Raw genomic sequence first — 19,844 nt, forward strand, 5'->3', positions numbered from 1 at the left:
CTGTCTTCAACTGGAATCAGATCCAAAGCTCTGGAATAGCAAGGGAAGAGCTTTAAATTGCTTAAGTGGGTTTGGATCTGGCCTGCGTGTAGGATAATAAGCCTGCCCAGTTAAATAGTGCTCTGGTGCGAGGCTGTTTCTTTGCCTTCCCCATAGGCAGTAATATGGTTGTTTCTGAGATAAATTGGCCAGTACCCTGCAGTAAACAGCTGAAATAATCCCTGGGTAACACTGCTCTTTCAAGGAAGGACAAACAGTCCTGTTATTAACAGGTAAAACTTGAGCTCCTGGGTCCTCTTTCTGGCTCACTTGTCTGAACTCCAGAATCGACCCCTTTTCAAGTGCCTGATGTGTCAGTGGTGCTCAAGCAAAGCAAGGGGAGCTCTCAGGCCACAGAGATCCTTCCTCTGCTAGAAAAGAAGTGTTTCTGACCTGGCCTGGATCCCACCACCCTGCCTGCAGACTGCAACAGTGGCAAAGCAGCAAGGAGGCCCTGCTGTCAGCACTGCAGTGGTCTCTGGGTCAGCTGGCAGAGATAGTGGGTCTGGGTGCCCTTGCATGTCCTCTCCTGAGAAGACAGCTGGAACTGTCTGAGGTTTTTATCTCCCAGCAGTGGCATCCCAGGTTGAGATCTCCCCAGCTGAACCATGCAGGTGTAACAGCTCATTCAGGCACCTCTGCACTGTCATGTTTTGGGACAAAAACATATCCTGAAGACATCTGGAGTCATGTGACCTGCTTCATGTCATGCTATAAGTGCTAGCAGCAAGAAGCACATCTGAACATGCTGGGTCTGAAATACCTGTCTGAGAAAGATTTGGAGAATGGTGTCCATGTGTTGAATTCCCCAGGGAGGAATATGAAAGTGGATGAAGAGGGGAAGGACTAAGATGTATGATGCCTCTCCTTTTACACCGTAAACTTCTATTTGTTCCCAGACCATTGGCTGTGACTTTGGTGTGGAAGAAGCCAGAACAAAGATAGGATTTGCTGGGAATTTGCCGGACCTTCTGGCTTAAATACAGTATAAGACATGTGGAAAGAAAGTAGGCAGAGGACAGATCATGAAAAACAAGTGACCAACAATGTAGTCTCTGGAGGGCCATGCTGGAAGAGGAGGTGGAACTGGATGCAGTGGGACCTGGGACAGGAGCTAAATTCATTTCTGCTATGGCTACGCAGGCCCATCTGTTCTCTGCATTGATACCCATGTTACTGGAGATCAGTGAATGGCTACAGTCAGTCAAAGAGATTGGCCACACATTGACAAGGGCAAGGATTGCATCTGTCTGGCCATCTGGCACGTGCAAAGCAAGGTCCCCCATCCTCAGTCACCCAGGCCTGAATGTCAAACACCTTTTCATTGTGAATACATGCAGTTGGGCTTTATCAGCCAGATGTTCAAATAAGCTGAGATGTCTGGCTCATTTGGGCTAACAACTCCCCATCCTCATTCTGATGGCCTAGACAATCTCAGCACAAAAACCACATGGCAAATGAAAGCTATTTTATGTGGGCAGAACCTTTTGCCAACCTGAGTCCTCAAGGGCCACACACAGGTGATGACATCCAGTGAAATCTTCCATGCAGAGCAGCCAAAATTGTCCTGAGCTAGTTTGTTTTTTCCTGCTTACCTTTTTGTTTTCTAAAAATCTTCTTGCAAAGCTGTTACCTGGAAATGTACTTCATCAGGAACAGGTCTGCTTGCAGTATCTTCTCTGCCTTTGCCCATATGTGTCCAAAACACAGTACTGGAGAGGACCCTCCTTCAGCAAATTCTGTTCTGATCATGGTAACACCCAGTGTCTTGAGTGTTGGCAAGTGAAAAAGACGTAATGTCATGCTGGATCATTCCTGGCTTAGGCCTGCTCTCAAACTTAGTGGCATTGTCCAGCTGAGATCCATCATGTTCTTCCCTCGTCTTTGGCCATGGTAGAGACATAAGGAAAAGTTACAGGAGGAGTATCTCCTGTGTTCTCAATACATCTGTGTCATTGCCATTGATGTCAGGTTTGGTCATGTCTGCAAGACAAGCCGAAATCAACATAAGCAGTTCAGTGTGCTGGATCTCTCTCTTGGTGGTAGGTGGTATGAAGCAGCAGGTGAGGATGGCAGCTCCAGTGAACACCATCACCCTGTTGGTTTATTCCTGATGCTATTTGAGTTGTCAGGTACTTTTGAGAAAGGAACCTGTAAGAAGTCCTGGAAAATTTGAGGTGGAAATTGAGACTGTCAGAACATAGAAGACATTAGAGAACCTAGAGAAGCAGCTTTCTGAAGAGCTGGAGAAGTGGTGCAAGAAATACCAGCAGTCAAACTTGTGAAGGTTTCTGAATTGGAGGCAAAATTGAAGTGGGTTTTGCTCATCAGAAGCATTAGGGAAGAAATCTCTTTGTGGGCACTGTTTTGGTGTAGGCCTTCACCCAGGGGTAAGATCTGAGTGCTGTCACTTGCTTAAAGACTTCCAGCATTCCTTCTGAAGATGGTGCTGACCTGATAGAAACTCAGTACTAAGGAACAGCAGTGATAGGTCTTGTTGGTGATGGGTTTGATGAGCTGTCTCCATGCTGAAGATGAACCACTCCTCCACACTGCTACAAGTGATGAAAAATGTTGGGTTCTTAAGTAGGTTTTTAAGTCTACAAACAAGGACTTCCATGCCAAGATCAGAGCCCTTTTCACCTGGTTCACAAGCTCAAAGGTGAGCTGCTCTCATTTGTTGCCTCTCTATTCCTGAGGAGCCCCAAACCAAATTATGACCACCAAAGACCTGTAGCGTGTTCAGGATGGAGCCTTTCAGAGGGACAGCTTAGATTTACGATGAAGCCTCCTCTAGTGAAAGGATCTGACTTGTATTCCTGGAGGATACCTGAGCCTTAATTTTCAGAGCTCTTCACATTCCTGCCCCTGCGCCCACCCGAGTGTGTCAGCCCCTCTCAGCCATGTCTCTGAGACTTTGGGCCATCATAATTTTCAGACATGGCGACTGCAGAGACAGTGGAGTGCTGAAGCAGCAATGCGGCGGCGCAAAGGGCTCTGCAATTACCGCTCTGACACAAATGCATCCATACGTGCGGCGCCATTGGTATGCGCATATTTATCTTTGCATCCACATCAGCAGCGAGACATATTTACCGTTTAGATATGCACATATATTGTAAAAATACCCCTTGCCAATAGCAGTGTATATCTTGTAAGTGACATTTCCAGCGTTCCTCATGATTTCCAAGACACCGTCGCTCTTCAGAACTAGAGTTTGTGGCTGTTTGTTTATTTCCTCCCTCTCAATTTCAATTTTATGGCCAGGTTTGTTAAGTTTCAATAAAATATCAGTTAAGTTTATGGCATTTTTATTTGTTATTGTTGTTATAATTTTCTTCTGCTAAGGGAAGGTGGGATGAAATGTTGCTCTGCTGGGGGCAGAGTGATAGCAGTGCCATGCCAGGGGATTTCCTAGCTGTGCCACTGATTATTTGTGTGATCTCAAAGGTTTCTGCTCACCTAAAAAGAATAGGATTCTTTGCTTCTTGTCAGCAGTAGCTGCAGAGTCTTGGTTCTCAGCCAGTGCAGGAGTACAAAGCTGTTTTACCACCCTGTGCTTTTATTCAGGTGGTCAAAGCAATCACTCAGAAAATGGGGTCGAAGCATCTTTGTGCGTGTGAAACATGCCTGTCTTCACGCTTAAAGTTGAGCACTGTCAGGGTGGGCTGTCCTCAGTCTGCTAGCTCGTTTCCCTAGGTTTTTTGCCTTTAAAATAGCAAGTAACCTGAGAGGCTGGGAAGTGACAGGAGCCCTTTGCCAGCTGAGCAGAGGAGGCAATGGTTACAGCTGCCTTCTGACGAGTCCCCGTTATTTTACGCAGCACAGTGGGATTGCTTTCTGGAACAGGTTGGGCAGGGTTGACAGTGAGCACAGACAATGAGCTATTCCTGGCTTCACTCTTTTCAGGCACCGGTGGGAGGGTCCTGATCCAAGACTCACTGTGCTAAAGATGAATCTTTCTCTTGACTGTCTTGGGCATTGTATCTGGCGGCAATGTTTCTGCTTTCCTGCAATTCTGAGAACTGCCAGCACCTGACAAAGGAGTCAGTCACCAAGAGAGCAGCAGAGAATTTAGTGAACATGAAGTCTCCAGCATAGACCTCCCACCTGTTCCCTGACCTTTCTCAGAGGTGGTTTCCTTTAGAAGAGCCTTTATGCTCCACATCCAGGGCAGAACTGGGGGCTGTCCAGTGTGGTTTTTCCCTCTCCACCAAGGGGAGGGGAATTGCCAGGCATTTGTCAGAGTGTACGCATGAGCCATAGTTGGGCAATTCCACCAGGACTGTGGTTGCCAGTCTTCCAAGCTGGAAGTGGCAGTGTAGATGATGAGAGTATATTTGGGACTGGAGCTGAAAGCATAACTGACCTGGGCCCCTGAAGTCTCTCCTTTCCAAGGCTAACGTCATGTATATAACCAAACCTTGCACGTTGAGCTGTCTCACACTTAACGCGCTGATCTGCACGATAAGTTCTGAAATAATCCCATAAAACCTTTTTATTTATTTTTAACCCCCTTGCCTCCTTCCCTGCCTTCCAGTTACACGATGAATTTGTTTCTCCCATTCAGTGGTTGAGGAGGTGCTCAGATATCTCAAAGCTGGAAGCAGAAAACCTTGTTTCTGTGAAGGCGGGATTTATTTTTTCCTTTTCATTTGTGTTTTTTTTAATCCTGATCCCACCCAGTTGTCTTGACTCGATACCATTTTTTAGCCTAACACTGACTGGTGCATGCAGTGGGGAATTTTCTTACAGAGCTCGTTCCTCTGGGGCAGCTGGCCCAGGAGAGCTGTGACACCCTTGTGTTCTGTCATGGCCCATCACAATGAAAGACACTTGCCAGCATGATGGGCACTGGGAGTCTAGCCCAGGTGCCTTCACATTTTTGTGAGTCTTTGCTCCTGGTGTGCTGAATTTCCCACCAGTGATGGGTCCCTGCTGTCCTGAAGGCAAACCCCACACACCACTCCCTTGCAGAGCTCACTGTGGCTCAGCCAGAGCTCCAGCTGTGGAACTGGATCAGGTCTGAGTGTGCTCACCCTACAGAGAGCAGCACAGAATAGAATTACCCGCTCTCAACAGCAAAGGCTGTCTGGGTAATTCTGTTCTCCAGTGCTGTCTGCCAGGTGGACACCTCCAACAACTGAGATTTTTCAAAGCTGCCTGAAGGATTTTGATGCCCTGAAATGAAGGGAAAGGGCTGTCCAAGTCCTTCAGGCTGTACTTTGTCTGTCTCAGTCAAAAGCATGAAGAATCCTTCCTCTAGCTGAGGAGCTGTTGAAGAATGTTCTTGGCATTGAGCTGTAACAACATGTGGCTTTGAATAACCTCAAGAGTGCATCCTTTTTTTTGCTTGCTCTGTTCTTCATACTACTAACCTGACTGTGTGTTTTGTTTTTGTGGTTGCTTTGCATGTTGTTCCTTCCTCTTGGCTGAGAGTCATGGGGTGGATCTTTTTCCTTTCTGTGATTCAGGTGCCTCACTCTTTCCTTTCCAGGTTCTTCCAGTTCTTTTAACATGTCAAACTCTGGAGATTTGTTCATGAGCGTGCAGTCTCTCAATGGGGATTCTTACCAAGGGGCCCAGGTTGGAGCCAACGTGCAGTCACAGGTAGGGACCCATCCAATGTACTGCCAGTGAATGCATTAGTGTTGGAGGAGCCTTTGATTGTATTGGCACTTCTCCCTCCCGTCTGAAAAGAGCAAATCTCAACCAGCACAAACAAACCAATCAACACTTAAAAAAGGCAAACCAAACTGAAAAACCAACCAACCAAAAAAGGCAACAGCAACAACCACAAAAAAAAAATCCAAAAGAAACTAAAACCAAATGCCCAATCAAACCAACAACCATAGTCTTGAGGAGACTTGCCCACACTTTGTGAATGCATTTGGCTCTGGCTTGATAGTTGTACTAGGAGGAAAGAAGGTGTAGGAGAGTAGGCACAAAGTCAAACAAAAGCAGCTGAGGTTTAGGTTCTGCTTGCTTTATTCTTCCAAGGGAAGGGGCCAGATGTTTGGACTGGTGTCTCGTTTTACAAGGCTTGCACTTACTCCTTTGATGCCAAACCAGGTATCTGCTGAAAGGCAATAAATGTTCAAATACATAGCTAAATTTTTTTTATTTTTTTTATAATTAAAAGCCACCCTTCACCATCTCCCCACCTCCCCAAAGCACAGGCACTCACACCACCCATGTACACACCAACACACCGGCAGGAGAGAACAAGGGAGCTTTGAGAAGCGTTGCTGAAACGTCAACCCATGCTTGGGACAAAAAGAAAGAATTTAAAAGAGCCAGGATCTCACTCAGATCTCCCACCTCCTGTACGATGTCCAGATATGCCATGAGTCCCCTTTCTGGCATCTAAGGCTCTGTTCTGTGTTGAGAGATGGCAGCCACTTTGACACTTCTGCACTGGACAAGGAGAGCTCTCTAAAGCCAAGGCTGCTCCCTGATGGTGCTGGACGTGGAGCATGCATGTCATCCATGGGCAATGAGACATGCTCAGCACATCTACCACTGCTGGGATTGGGCTAGGGGAGGTGCAGGGAGAGGAACAGGGCACCTGGAGGAGAACTGCTGGTGCCTTTACCATGGTAGGTATATTTCCACTCTGGGCCCTCTGCAGGGAAGGTGCTTGGCCAGCTCTGAGGATCTCCTTCCACTGCTGTGAGCTTCCCAGTGCTTGGGGTCAAGGGTGGAAGGGGGGTAGGGGTAGGAACCTGAGCATGATGGTGGAGCTGGCCACAGTGATGTGTTCCAGGTGATCCCACACCACGCTTGCCACACTGTTCTCCTTCTCCACTCTTTTTCTCTAAACACTTGGGACCAAGGAGAGTATGACAGGGCCACCGGGGCAGGCAAGGGATGGTGAGGGAGGCAGGAGCAGTCCTCTGGCTCGTCTCTCTCAGCAAGACCAACTGTGGCTCTCTTTTACCCCTCTTGGAATATATGCCTTTATTTTTATATGATGACTATCATGATTATTATTACTGTTTGGTTTTATCTTGCCAAAGATAAACAGAAGCAGCTTTGGCCACTAAACTTTATTTCACTCTAATTTGTGTCTTTGTTGTCGTTGGTCTGTTTAGGTGGATACCCTTCGCCATGTTATCAGCCAGACAGGAGGATACAGTGACGGACTCGCGGCAAGTCAGATGTATAGTCCGCAGGGCATCAGTGTAAGAAAAAAAAATAGGGTCGGGTTCTTGTTTTTTGGGTTTTTTTTTTCCTTGTTCTCTCACTGCCAATTATTTCAAAGCCATAGGGCTCAGAATGCCACTTAGTAGGACTTGTCTTTGCTTTTACGGTCACCTAGTTTATTGCTTCTGTATCGGTCACGCCAACGGCAGAGCTTTGCCCACAAAAAAAGTGGCGACGGGGCAGGCTCTGTGCAGGCAGCTGGCGTCTCGGACTGTCAGAGCCGATCAGCGTTCGCCTGGCACCTGCGGCCACACGCGCTCCGCCGAGAGGAGCTGCTAAACAGGTGACACCTCGTGTAACCACGGTGGGGAATGTCACCGCAAACACCCTGGTTCAGAGATGGCTCCACACAGAGGCCAATGGCGCCATCCTGGAGCAACCATCTAAAAATAACCGATCCCTGGCCGGCATCTGAAAGCGCAGTGGCGGTGGGGTTGGCGGCATTAACGGTCACAAATAAATGGGAGAAAAAAAACCCACAGAGCCAACCAACGTCAACCCAAGAAAACCTCGCCCAGCTGGGCTGGGGGAGGATGCGAGGGGGAGGGCAGTATCTGGAGCATCTTCTCCTTGTTCTTGGGTGCGCTGGCGGGTTCTGACTAGCATGAAAATTCGTAGCGACAAGCTGTGTCGCACAGGGGGAAATCGATCAGACACACACAAGGAGAACCCAGTGTAGATTCGGGACAGCAATCCAACTTCATTTCTCAGATCAATCGTCCACCATCTCAGCAGCGGTGACAGCAAGCTGGGAGAGGAGGGCAGCCTGGAAAAGGAGGCTGTGAGCGCCGAGTGGGTGGTGGCAGTGGTGTCCGGGGTGGCACAGAGGAGGGGACAGCTGGCCCTGGACATGACAGGCTGCCACGGTGCCCATCCAGAAGGCTGAAGGTTGAAATGGGGTAGTCTTGAGCTGGGCAAGGAGATGATGGCCCTTCGGGTGGGATGGTCATCCTGCAGCCAAGACCTCAGTATGGTGCACCGCCCAGTCCTGTCACTCTCCCAGCCAAGCTTTGTGCCATTTGTCACCTGGTATGTGACCATCTTTGGGTCATCACTGTATGATGGCCACTGCCAGGGTGGGGAGGGAGTGCAGGGAGAGGGGTGCAGTGGGACGGGGGGCTGTGCTCTCCTCTCCTGCGGGTGCCAGGGCTTAGTGGGCGGCTTGACGTCAGGAGGCAGAGGCAGGGAGATTTGTGAAGTAATGTAATTGAACATGTGCAGATAATTATGTCTCATTACATAAGCCCCTTGCAAAAACGGCGCTTGGAAATGCCACATGAAAGAGCCTATCGTTCCGCATTAATTTCTCCATGCGCTGAATTTATTCCCTTTCTGGCTTTTTAATACTTGGAGAGTAAATGAATCGCAGGCTGATCATGATAAGAGATGATACTTTTGTATAAATTAAAATACCCCCAAGGAAAGAGGCTGAGCTGATTACACTTGCAGTTGGCTTGGAAAATAACAGTGGCCTGGGTTAAGCCAAAATTTGGTGAAGGGGGGAGAATTGCTGCCAGGGATTACAAGGCAGGGAGGGGACAACAGGGAAGAGGAGAAGAAAGAGATAGTGGAAACTTGAAAGCTGAATAGGATGAGAAGAACTGGACTGGTGTTTCTGGCTGTGGTAATTGGAGAACCACTGTTCCCATGAGCAGCACTGGGAAATGGTGCCCTGAGAGTGGCAGGGGTTCTACTGTCCTCCCTGTCCTTTTCAAATGGGGACCTGGCATGTTCGGCACCTGATGCCTTCTCGGGCTGGTTTTCAGAGAGGGCAGGAGCCCAAAATGGCCCATTTGGAATGCTAAGAGATGAACAGGGTGGCAAAGTGTTCATGGCATAGGTAACTCTGGGTAGCTCCTCATTTCCACGTGAAGCTTTTGTAGGCATGAGGAATGAGGCAGGGAGCTGAGCAGATAGTTTAGGAAACATCTTCTGAGTTGCCTCTCTATCCCCAAATGTTTTGTTTCCTCTGTGTACTTGGCAGTGTGCTCCGGCCTGGAGCTCTTATTGTCACTTAATGTGTTCCTACCCAGTGAAGTCCCTTAATGGATCCCAGTTTGTCCACCTTGAAGTGTGGCTGCCCTCTTGGAAGCAGTGGTCCTGGAAAAGGTCCTGGGAAACTCCTCAGTGCAGGAGCCACTCCTCAGGGTGGCTGTCTCATGGCAGGCAGGGCTTCCCTGACTCTCCCTGAACCCTTTAATGCTAAGGAGGGGCAGCGGAATGTGGAGGAAAGCTGATTGTGACACAGAAAGCTGCCGTCCCCACATCACCCGAGCGTCCCCGTGAGCTGCTGGAAGGAGATGAGCCGAAACCTAGTCAAGAGCCCTGTCACAATGATGTCTGCAGGAGGCTGAGGTTAAGTCATCCCCGGAGCCCATCAGCGCCGGGAAGTCAGCGGCAGGTTGCCCGACTCCACCGCTGGAAACCTTGGCAAGGGACACAGCACTCAGGGTTTGCTTTCCTTGATGGAGGATGAATTTTTAAATGCGTGTAAGTTGTGACAGCTGAGAAGAGGAATCTACCCAAAGCCCAGCTCCCTCCGTGGCTCTGCTGCTCAGTGGCTGACAGGCCACTCCGCAGGGCGGAAAGGGCTGGAGTCGGTTCTGCATCATTAGCAGGATAATGGGCGATGTCCCAGCCATCACCATCCCTGTGACCTGCAGGGATGGCTGAGGCAGAGGAAGAACAGATTTCTTCTCCACGGGCGGAGACAGTGTTGGGCAGCACTGGTCCCAGCAAGGGACGGGATGCTGGTGGTGATGGAGAGGTGGTAGAGGCAGGAGCTGTCTTAAGGATACCCAGTCTTGGGTCACACTAAGAGGAAAAAGAGACTCCCCCACCTGAAATGAGGGGGTGTTTGGGGCCTGAGCCAGCCCTTTTGGCAAACTTTGAGGTTGTATGGTTTTGCACCATTAAGTGATAAGTGTCTGGGCTGTCTGGACAGTGTTTGTTGTGGGGTTCCACCTGTGTACCCAGGAGGTCCCTGAGTCTAGGGGTTTCAAAGCATTTAGGTGCTCAGGTTCTGTTGGATTCCAGTACAAGTTGGATCTTTATTGCCATAGTCCTCTGGAGGGGCCCACCCTAGAACACTGCCCATCCTGCCACTGCCCCATGGCTGTAAATCCACAAAGTGTTCTAGTTCCCCCATATGGTAGTGAATGAGTGAACTACAGTAATCTTAAAGAAAAACCCTTTCAGAAATTGCTTTTTGTTATTTAATTTATAGATTGTTTAAAAATCTAAAATGAGAGACTGTTTTTAAAGTTCATCAGAGTGTGAGGTTTCTGGTTTAAAACCACTGCTGTGCAGAGTTGTTCCTGTTTACAAAGCAGTGTGTGTGACAGAGATGGTGGTAGCCAATGGCAGGGTGTGATGGGGAGTTTTAGATCCACTCTTGTCAGCAAGGATCACCAGGCACTGCTACCTGTAGGAGCTGAGAGCTCCTTACTTGGGCTGAGACTTTTTACTCTTAAGAATCCGAGCTTTGGGTAGCAAGCTGTGTTTCACCATCATAGTTAAGCTATGGTTTATGGTCATAACCACCGGCTAGGGTATGGAAATTGGTCTGGCAGGGCTTCAGTGCCCAAGCTCCATCCATCAGGGATGTCTTAGTGTCTTCTGGTGGTCAGGGATGCCTGGCCATGACCCTTGGAAAGAGATGTCTAGACGAGGGTGGATTCTCTCGTATGTAATAAGACCTTCAGTGCATATTGTAATGAGGCCCTGATACAAGCTCTTAAAAGCTCGGAAGTCTGAAACCTCTTTAATGCTACTTTATTCTGTCAGACTTGCCAGTATCTGGTTTGTTTGAAGGCTGACCTGATACTCTGTGCCATCAGTGGTGGGACAGGGATTTGGTCACAGAAGGTGGGATGCCGAGACAGCTTCCGTGCTAAGCAGAAGGCGCCTTTAAAAATTGGCAGAAAGTATCTCTCAGCCCCATGTAGGAGGCCTGGGCAGGGAGCCAGCCAGACTTGCTGGAGGTGACAAAAATGCTGAGGCCTGTGGAAATGGGCACCAAAACCAGTTGCTTCAGCAATCCATCACTGAGGATCCAGGCTTGGATAGTCACCAAGGCCTTGCCTGTTCTTTGGCACCAGAAGGGGACATCTGAAGAGATGTCTTGGAGACCATTGCTCTGTCTTTCGCTTCTGCCCCTCCTGAGGAAGTCAGAGCTGTGTGCAGACGCTCCTCAGATGATCTGCAAGGAGCAACAGCCTCCTCAAAAGATTCCCTTGTCTTTGAGGGAGATTCCAAGTGATTTACTATACTCAGATCCCGAGGGATCCCCTTGCTTCAAAAAGAGGCTGGGCTCTCTGGGTGAAATTGGATGCATCATGCATGTGGCTGGGAGCATGCAGCAATGGAGTGAATTCCACTGAAGGAGTGGGGATGGTGCCTGCCCACCATCTGCCTGCAGAAGGATCTGGCCTCCTTATAGAGTGCTTGTCTATAACACTGTCCTCTTGACTTGCCACTGGATGTGACCAAGGTGGTGTTCAGCCACACAAACACCTGCAACACAGGAAGGCTGATTCCCAGACTGGAGTACCGTGGGGCTTCCCTGCATTTAGGGGAGAAGGGTGCTAAACATCGAGGCACTGCAGTCGCTGCCTGCAAGACACTCTCACTCCTTCCAACCGTGACTGGCGTGCAAAAGCCTCACTAAAAATAGTTGAGCACAATAGGGACGGAGCCCTGCTCTACACAGCCCCCTCTGCTCTCCCCCCTCCTGCTCGCCGTAATGACCCTGCAAACACTAAATGGCATCTGAGTGCATTAAGCAGCAAACTCTCCGGTGACATAGCAATTACGGCTCTGAAATAGATTTGGTGCGTCACGGAAGATAAGGGTTTTGAAAGTTTCTGTTGTGATTATAGCTTGTAACTCCAACAAATAACAGGCTTGGTAATAAGAGGCTGCCAGCACAGCTATTGTGGTTCTCTCTCACTGATGGCACGTAAATTGCTATTAATGTCCTAAGTGTACTTGAATATGCCAGTCTCGGGGCGGTGGAGTTGGCTCTGTGTCTCTCTTTACGCGGCCTGTCATTGTCGGGCTGATAATCTACAGTAATTGCTGCCTCTTGCAGCGGTCCAAGACGTGTAAGGCTGGATATTGCATCTCAGGGAGCACAGGGATGGTGGGTCGGGGCCTGGGTGTGGGTGGAAGCTGGTGGGGGCAGCGAGCAGGGAGACTCTGCAGGCAAGGGGTACACGGGGCATAGTCTGTTTTCACACTTGCACCCAAGGTGGAGTGGGGTTTGCTAAACTGCTAAAGCAGGATAGCGACTGCTGCCAACTGTAGCTTGGGCAGTGGTTGGGAAGGATTAATTAGCCAAGCACTGAATCAATGTCACAGTGAGCAGAGGAGGTTGGGTGTGACATCTGCTCCTCTCCAAAGGGGATGGCAGCCATGGAGGAGCAGCTTCTGCGCACCACTGGCTCCTCCCTGCAGCAGCCAGGGCCCTCCAGTAGCTCTGCTCTTGAGAGGCTGGAGAATTTGGCTCAGCACAAGTTGTCTGCCATGCTTTGTTGTGCAAACCCTCGAGTGGGGTATGGTGGTGGCAACTCTGTTGTCCTGTGCTTTGGCTTCCCTCCAGAAGGTGAAGACGTGGAGCTATTCTGGGGGACACAGCACAGCTTAGCAGTCCCCTGGGACCCATTGCTTGTTCTGCATGTTCATAGCACTTGGGTTCAGATAACATCCAGGCTGGAGGCTCTAGAGTGAGATGTTTGCTATTTTCCTCCTTCCATATGGGAAAGGGTCATATCTGGGGATAAAAAAAACCCAAGCAGCTAGAACTCAGAGTTTGTGGAGAAATAGTTTTCTTTTAAGAGGTGGACTTGGCATGAGCACTCAGAGTTTATCAGAACTCCTGTTTTAAACAGAATTGTTTCTGGCCCCATTCCCGTGGATAGGGTGGGAGTGGGAGGAGCCAGATGGGAAATCTTTGTCTGCTACATTGCCTCCCGCTGAGGGAGGAATGGGGGCTCTGAGGTGGATGGGTCATGCATGCCATGCTGTTGGGTGACTGACATCTCTGTGTCTCCCTTCCCACAGGCTAATGGAGGTTGGCAAGACGCTACTACCCCATCGTCGGTGACCTCCCCCACAGAAGGCCCTGGCAGCGTTCACTCTGATACCTCCAACTGATCTCCCAGCAAATTGCATCCCTGGCTGAGCCGGCCCCGGCGGGGGCGGGAGGGGAGGGGGCCTCTCCTAACACCGCAGCAGTCAGACTGGAGGTGAACCCAATCAGCACACACAAGAAGACTCCTTCTCTTCTCTTCTCTTCGTCGGGATGCTTTTTTCAGCCAATCTGGACACTTCTTTATACTCTCTTCCCTTTCTTTTCTGGGTAGAAGCCGCTCCCCACCTCCCCACCACCGCCACAACACCACTCCCTTCCCCTCACCCCTTCCCACCGAAGGATGTATCAGCAGGTAGAAGGATTTTAAGGAGGAAAAACAAAAATCCACCGCCACCACACAAACCACTCCCAGACCGGTGTACAGCCTCATGTTCGGTGTCTTTCTGAGGAGCCACGAATGTACCTCAGTCACGCCTCACTCCCTCACTGGCAGGCAGTCCCCCTCGCCCCTCTGTCTCTCACGCTACCTCTCCGCAGGGAATGGCCACCGCAGGCCTGCTGCCACCTCATCTCTGCTGGCCCTGGCATCGCCTCCCGTGCCCAGCCCTGCCTTGGTGAGCTGTACCTCGGGCGCCGTGGGGACGGGGCGGGTGGGCACAGCCCCTGTGCACGTAGAAGGAGCCAGTGTACTCCTCGTCATTTCCAGTAGGTACCAGCCCATTCCCAGCCCCAGGAAAACTGCCAGCAGTTCCCAGTCCCTGCCCTAGTCTGTCACACATCCCACTGGCTGCTGTGAGCTGGATGAGCCATGAGACCCTACCATCCTCCCTGCCAGTTTTTGGAAGGGAGAAGAGGGGGAAAGAAAGGAGGCACAGGGGGGTGAGAAACAGCCATTGCTGATAACAAGGCACTGAGCACTCATGGAGGTGTGTGGGATCAGACATGGATGGTCAGTGGGATCCCAGCAGGTTTCCCACAGCACCTACGGAAGCTGGCAGTGGACCTTTGCTCCTGAGGAGAGTGTCACGGGGTGTTCACTCATGTTTCCAGCAGTGTGCTACAATATTGGAGAGGAGGAGGTGAATTCCCCAGCGCAGGCAGGATGCACAGAGGTTTGTGCCACCCTCTGCATTCCCAAAGCCCTGCTGAGCTGGCAGTGAGGGACAGGCAGCAGGATCCCAGGGCTGGATGTAGTGGGTTGAGCATGTTGGATGCTTTTGGTCACAATGGCACAAGTTTGCTTGAGGGTGAAGCCCTCAAGGACAGGTGGGTGCTTGCCTTGGGAATGTCTTTCTGCTGCAGGTGCTGTTTTTATCCCAAGAGTTATGCTGAACAGTGGCCATGGGAGAAATCGTGAGATTTTCTGCCCAGCTTTTCTGGTCCACTGTTTGGACAAGCCATAATGGCTGGTAAGCAAGGCTTCATCCTGCCCAAACACCCATCCAGGTACCTGATGCTGGGAGGACATGGTTTCCATAGAAAAGCAGGGAAAGGCACCACCAATTGCCCTGGGCAGTGGTCTGAGCTTTGTGCCAGGGCATTACTTTTGGCCTTCAGTTCTTCCAGCAGGCACGAGGAGGCTGAGCCAGCCTGCAGCAAGACCCTGGGTGTCATGGGGACTGGTGTGGGTGCAGCATGTCTGGCACCTTGTGATGGATCCCAATACCTCTTGGCTGCGTCTCATGCTTTTGAATGTCCATGCCCACCCTGCGTGTGCTGGTCTTGAGATGGAGCTGCCAGCACAGAGCTGCATTAAGCACGAACCATTTTCACTTAAAGCTCTGCCAAAAAAATTTGCACCCTTCTGCTGGAAAAGATAGTGGTTGTTGGCCTGCAGGGCACAGCACTGGTGTGCCCACAGCTCTGACACACTGTCACCTTGCAGCATAGGGGCTTTATGTGTCCAGTGGTGAGACACTTTCTGCTCCTTTCACATCCGTGCTGGGAATAGGGACCTTATGGCAGAATGGGATGTGACATGTGAGGTCTAGGGCTGCCTCCCAGCTGTGTTAAGAGCACCAAGAAGGTTGTTTCCCTGCAAAGACAGTTGGGAGGTGCTGTCCACCTTCTCCAACCCTGCACTTCCCACTCTCTTCCTTCTCCCATGGCCTCCCTCAGTGCTGCCTTTTATCCATTTCCAGTTTATTTTACATGAAACTGTTCTGGCAAAGCATTTCAGGGACATGGGACTAGGTCAGGTCTGTTCTCCGGAGCAGCAGCAGTGCCATGCCTGTGGGAATGCCACAGTCCCTCTTGGAAACCAACTGGGAATGAGCTGAAGCCTCTCGCTCACCGGAGCCAGCCCAAGCTGGTGCTGCCTTCCCCTGCCCTGCAGCCACTGCCCCTCCTGCCTGTGCCCCTTTCCAGGCACTCGCTCCTCCACGGTACTTTGCAATTCACCCTCTGTGTTCCCTGGTTGGTCCCCCCAGTTTGTGTTGGCGTAGCTGCTTGCTTGCCTTTTTCTTTGCTTTTTTTTATTTTTGGGTTTTGTTTCTCCTCCCCATTCTCCTCCTCTATCCAGCCCCGAGTGTTGTGGGTTTTTTTCTTCTTCTTTTTTTATTATTTTTTTTTCTGCCCAGAAAAACCTGACTTCGATACCAAAAAAACAAAACAAAACGAAACAAAAAAACCACAAAAAAAACACAAACAAAAAAAACCTGCAGAAACTCAAAAAAAATAAAAATGAAAAAAAATCACAAAAAAAACTCGACGATTCTTTCAGCTTTATTAACATTTTCCATTGTTTCTTGCGATTTGTGTCTCGTTCTTTGTAGTATTGATGATAACGAACATTTGATAATGAATGTTCTTGTATATTCAGATAAAGGAGAAAAAAAAACCAAAAACGCAGTCGGAATTTAATAGTGTTTATAATAAAAGAATAAAAAATGACCCTCTTAGCACGCAAAATTGAACAGGGCCAAGGTCCCATCCCTGTTCTTTCTGTGGCAACAAGCGCTTCATTCCTGTATAGTTTATAACATCAAACTACCTACATTCATCTTCCTTTTTTTTGTTTGTTTGTTTTTTCCCATGGTTTGTTTTTTTTTCCATTTTCTTGCATTTGTGAATTAGTTCAAGAATGCTAGAAAAGTGTAGAGTTGTGCACACTCATTTCTTCTTACACAATGTTTAAAAAGTGACGGTAATTCATTTTGTAAAACTTTAAAAAGAAAAAAAATGGTTGGAATAGTGAGCATTAATAGGTACAGTCTAACACTTTATGTTTCTTAACGTTGAGACCCAGAAATGACATTTTATTTTATTTTTTTGGCATTATTTGGGATGGGGAGGGGGGGCTTTGATGATGATGCTGAGTTTATTTTGACCTGTCCGAGACGATGGCCTTGCCGCTTCCCTTGCGCTTTTGAGCTGTGACCAGAGTGATGTGAAAAGTGATGCTGGTGTTTTTTGGGGGGTGTTCCTTTTCTCCCCACTCCCGTTGACTCCCAGCTCCAGAAGATCCTTCTGTGGCTGCTCTGGAGCTCAGGGGTGGAATTATTTCTCTGAAGAGAGCCAGAATTCCAAGGAGTTTTGGGGAGGAGATGGGGAGTCAGGTGCTGAACCCCCATGGGTCACCATGCTGGGAGTTTTGCTGAGCTGCCTGGGAGTGATCACAGAATCACAGACTATTCTGAGTTGGCAGGGACCCACAAAAGGACTTGAGTACTCCCCAAGACGTGTAAGACACCTGTATGCTCTGCCCTGAATCCCAGTGTTCCTCTTGGCCCAAAACTGAGGGATTCAAAGCAGGGAAGGCTCCAACCTGGTTTTGCTCATGGACCTTGCTGAGGATGGGGGTGTCTCACAGCCTGGCCCCCAGCCCCAGCTGCACCAGGCTGCTGACAAAGGTGAGGGACAAGGGACAGGACATGGCAGCCCCCACCCATGGTGGGACATAGCCCAAATGCCCCCAGATACAGCCCAAAATCTCGGTGGCTGTGGCATGAGATTGAAGGAAAAGCGCTGAGCAAGATGCCAGTTGGCATCACTTTAGTTGTCCCTTAAAACAGTTCCCCTGCTCCTCCCAAAAAAACTGAGCTTTTCACATCACTGAATGGTTTAGGGTTTGGGGTGTTAACTTTTAATCCCAAGGTTTCCTGGAGTCCTTTTGTTTTCGTACACCTTTATTATTATTATTATTTTATTATTATTAAGACGATGTAAATCAGACATTGCCTGGGGGGTTGGTTTTGTCGGTTTGCTTTTTTTGTTCTTGCAAAGCCCTTTCTATCCCTTGTAAAGATGATCCAGTTCGGAGTTGCTTTTTCTTTTCTATTTTTCCCCCATCTTTTTTTTTCTCTTTCTAATGGATTCCAAATATTAAAAAAAAAAAAAGAAAAACCCTAAAAAAAAAAAGACTCTCTGTTCCAACCTGGTTTTGAAACTTTTAAGCTTTTCTGCTTCTGTAAAGAGAGAAAAAAGGCCTCTGTCTTTCTGATCCCAATTGAGACTTTTATGTTCTATGACGATACTAACAAGGTGTAGGTTTTACAGTTTCCTGATTTGTACTGGTAATGCATATTCCAAATAAATAGTTTCTTTTGTTGCAAAAAAAAAAAAAAATTCAAAAAAACCCTGAAACCAAACCTGGTGTATTTTTTGGGAGAAAAAAATTGGAAAGCAAGATGCAGTGGGGCCTTCTCCATGGGGTGAAGGGGGCAGGAAGGTTTTGGGGTAGAGCAGAGGTAATTAATACCCTGATGCTGGGTCCTGCTCCCATTGGTATGAGTGGGGGAGCTGGAGGGATGCGAATTGGGATGCTGCCTGAGGCACAGCATCCCTGGGACCTCCCACTGTGCCTCAGTTTCCCCAGGCAGGAGGAGGCGAGTGCTCCTGGACACATGGATTTTTCCATGCAAAAAACCCCATTTTCAATCTTTCATTTTCATGGTTGGTTCACTGCTTTGTTGGACTTGTTAGTGCACTTCTTTCCAAAAAAAAGGTAGAATGGGGATTTTCCTTATCACACTTGGGACTGGGGCAGGGCTGGGGAACAGGGAGAGGCTTTGTAGCTTCTTCTGTTTTTCAGGAGGGTTTTAGTTTTAAAAAAGAAAAAACAGGAAAATGTTTCTGAGAAAAAAGTAATTTTAAATTTTTAAATAATTTGCAATTTAAAAAAGAGCCTGTGCATAGGACAAAAACGATGACAGCTCTGCCATGTCCCCAGAGATGGAGGTATTAGATGGAAAAGGGGGCAGCTGGAGGGGGTGGCCATGATTCCCTAAGATGGAGAAAGGGGGGCTAGATCTCTGCCACAAACACCTCTGACACCCCACAGGGACCAGAGCGGATGGAAAGAATCCCCTCGGGAAGCCAGCACAGGGCTGCTGCATCTCGCCTGGAGCTGCTGCCCCACTCCCCCATGGATTTCTTGTCAATGATTATTCAATCTCCAGCCTGACCTTTCTCTTCTAAATAACACAGCAATATCAGCACGGGCCAGCCTCCAGCTCCGGCTGCAAATTAACTGTATCGCTCTCAGGCAGGAGACCCCAGGAGCTCCCCGGCCGCCGCGCTGCCAGACCGCCCCAGGAATTATCTCCCTCCACCGGTGCTCTCCTAATACCAGTTTAAATATCATCTTGCTCCCAGCTGTTTTGTTCTAATAAATGCTCATCCCAGCTCCAAACAGAGAAATGCTAAGTCTCACTGGGCCCCAGTGAGAGAATCGCCCCAAAAAGGCGGGTGGCAGGTGATGATGGTGGGAGGGGGTGATGGGATGCCCTTTGGGCTGGGAGGTCCTGGCACACATCCTTTGGGTGCCAAGGTGGGTTTGAGCATGTTGCACCTTGACCAGCTCAAGTCTTTCCCCCTCCCTGCATAAAAGATGATTTTAAGGTGGAAAGGACACATGCAACCTCCCAGAATGTTTGGGGGCGGCTGAAGGAGGCACAGCACCCACCCTCCCACTACTTCCCCTCTCTGGCCTGATTGTGGGTCAAAAAGAAACCAAACCCACGGGATCTAAACTGGATTGTTTGCCTTCTCCTTGCTATCCCCTTCCCCCTCTCTGCATTCACACCTTTTCCTTCTCTGGCCACTCACTTACCAATGGGATTTCCCCCCCCCCCCCCATTTCCCTGCATTTGAGCAACAAAAAATGTGTTTTCTCTCTGGGTGAGGGCAAACCCCAAGGATAGGCTCCTGCACTTTTCCCATTTCACTTTAGACCAAAAATGGGGGCAAGGGGAGAAGACATGGCATGCACTGAGCCCCATAGATTCCCACAGCAGAAACTTCAAAAGGCTTTTGGTGATCAGAAACCAGCTTGGTGATGTGCCAATGCCCTGGGATGCTCCAAGTCCCTCCCAAGCTCCCTGGGGTATTTCTTGACCTGTGCATTGCCTCTGGCAGGTTTTTCTCCCCACAGGCAGCTGCTGGCACCCCCCAGGGTGGGGTCCCTACCCCAGGGGCTCCATCCAAGAGCCGCCGCCACCACCACCATCACCAGAGCAAGCAATGAGGGCTGGCAATGCACACCCCAGTTATTAATAATCCTTCC

At 49.3% G+C, this 19,844-nt stretch overlaps 1 protein-coding gene across 2 annotated transcripts in view; it reads left to right on the forward strand.

Moving 5' to 3' along the window:
* Nucleotides 1-18,079, forward strand: part of PBX1 (PBX homeobox 1) — a 130,642-nt gene extending 112,563 nt beyond the window's left edge. The window contains exons 7-9 of one of the 2 annotated variants that reach the window (XM_071564786.1): nucleotides 5,537-5,649; nucleotides 7,134-7,223; nucleotides 13,309-18,079. In XM_071564786.1, coding sequence (XP_071420887.1) covers nucleotides 5,537-5,649; nucleotides 7,134-7,223; nucleotides 13,309-13,401 — 296 coding nt within the window. In that variant the 3' untranslated portion in view covers nucleotides 13,402-18,079. The remainder of the gene's footprint in view (nucleotides 1-5,536; nucleotides 5,650-7,133; nucleotides 7,224-13,308) is intronic. The other variant, XM_071564787.1, reaches the window with a different exon arrangement.
* Nucleotides 18,080-19,844: the final 1,765 nt, after the last annotated feature.

This window comes from Pithys albifrons, chromosome 10 (assembly GCF_047495875.1).
Source record: "Pithys albifrons albifrons isolate INPA30051 chromosome 10, PitAlb_v1, whole genome shotgun sequence".
In the NCBI taxonomy this organism is placed as follows: Eukaryota; Metazoa; Chordata; class Aves; order Passeriformes; family Thamnophilidae; genus Pithys; species Pithys albifrons.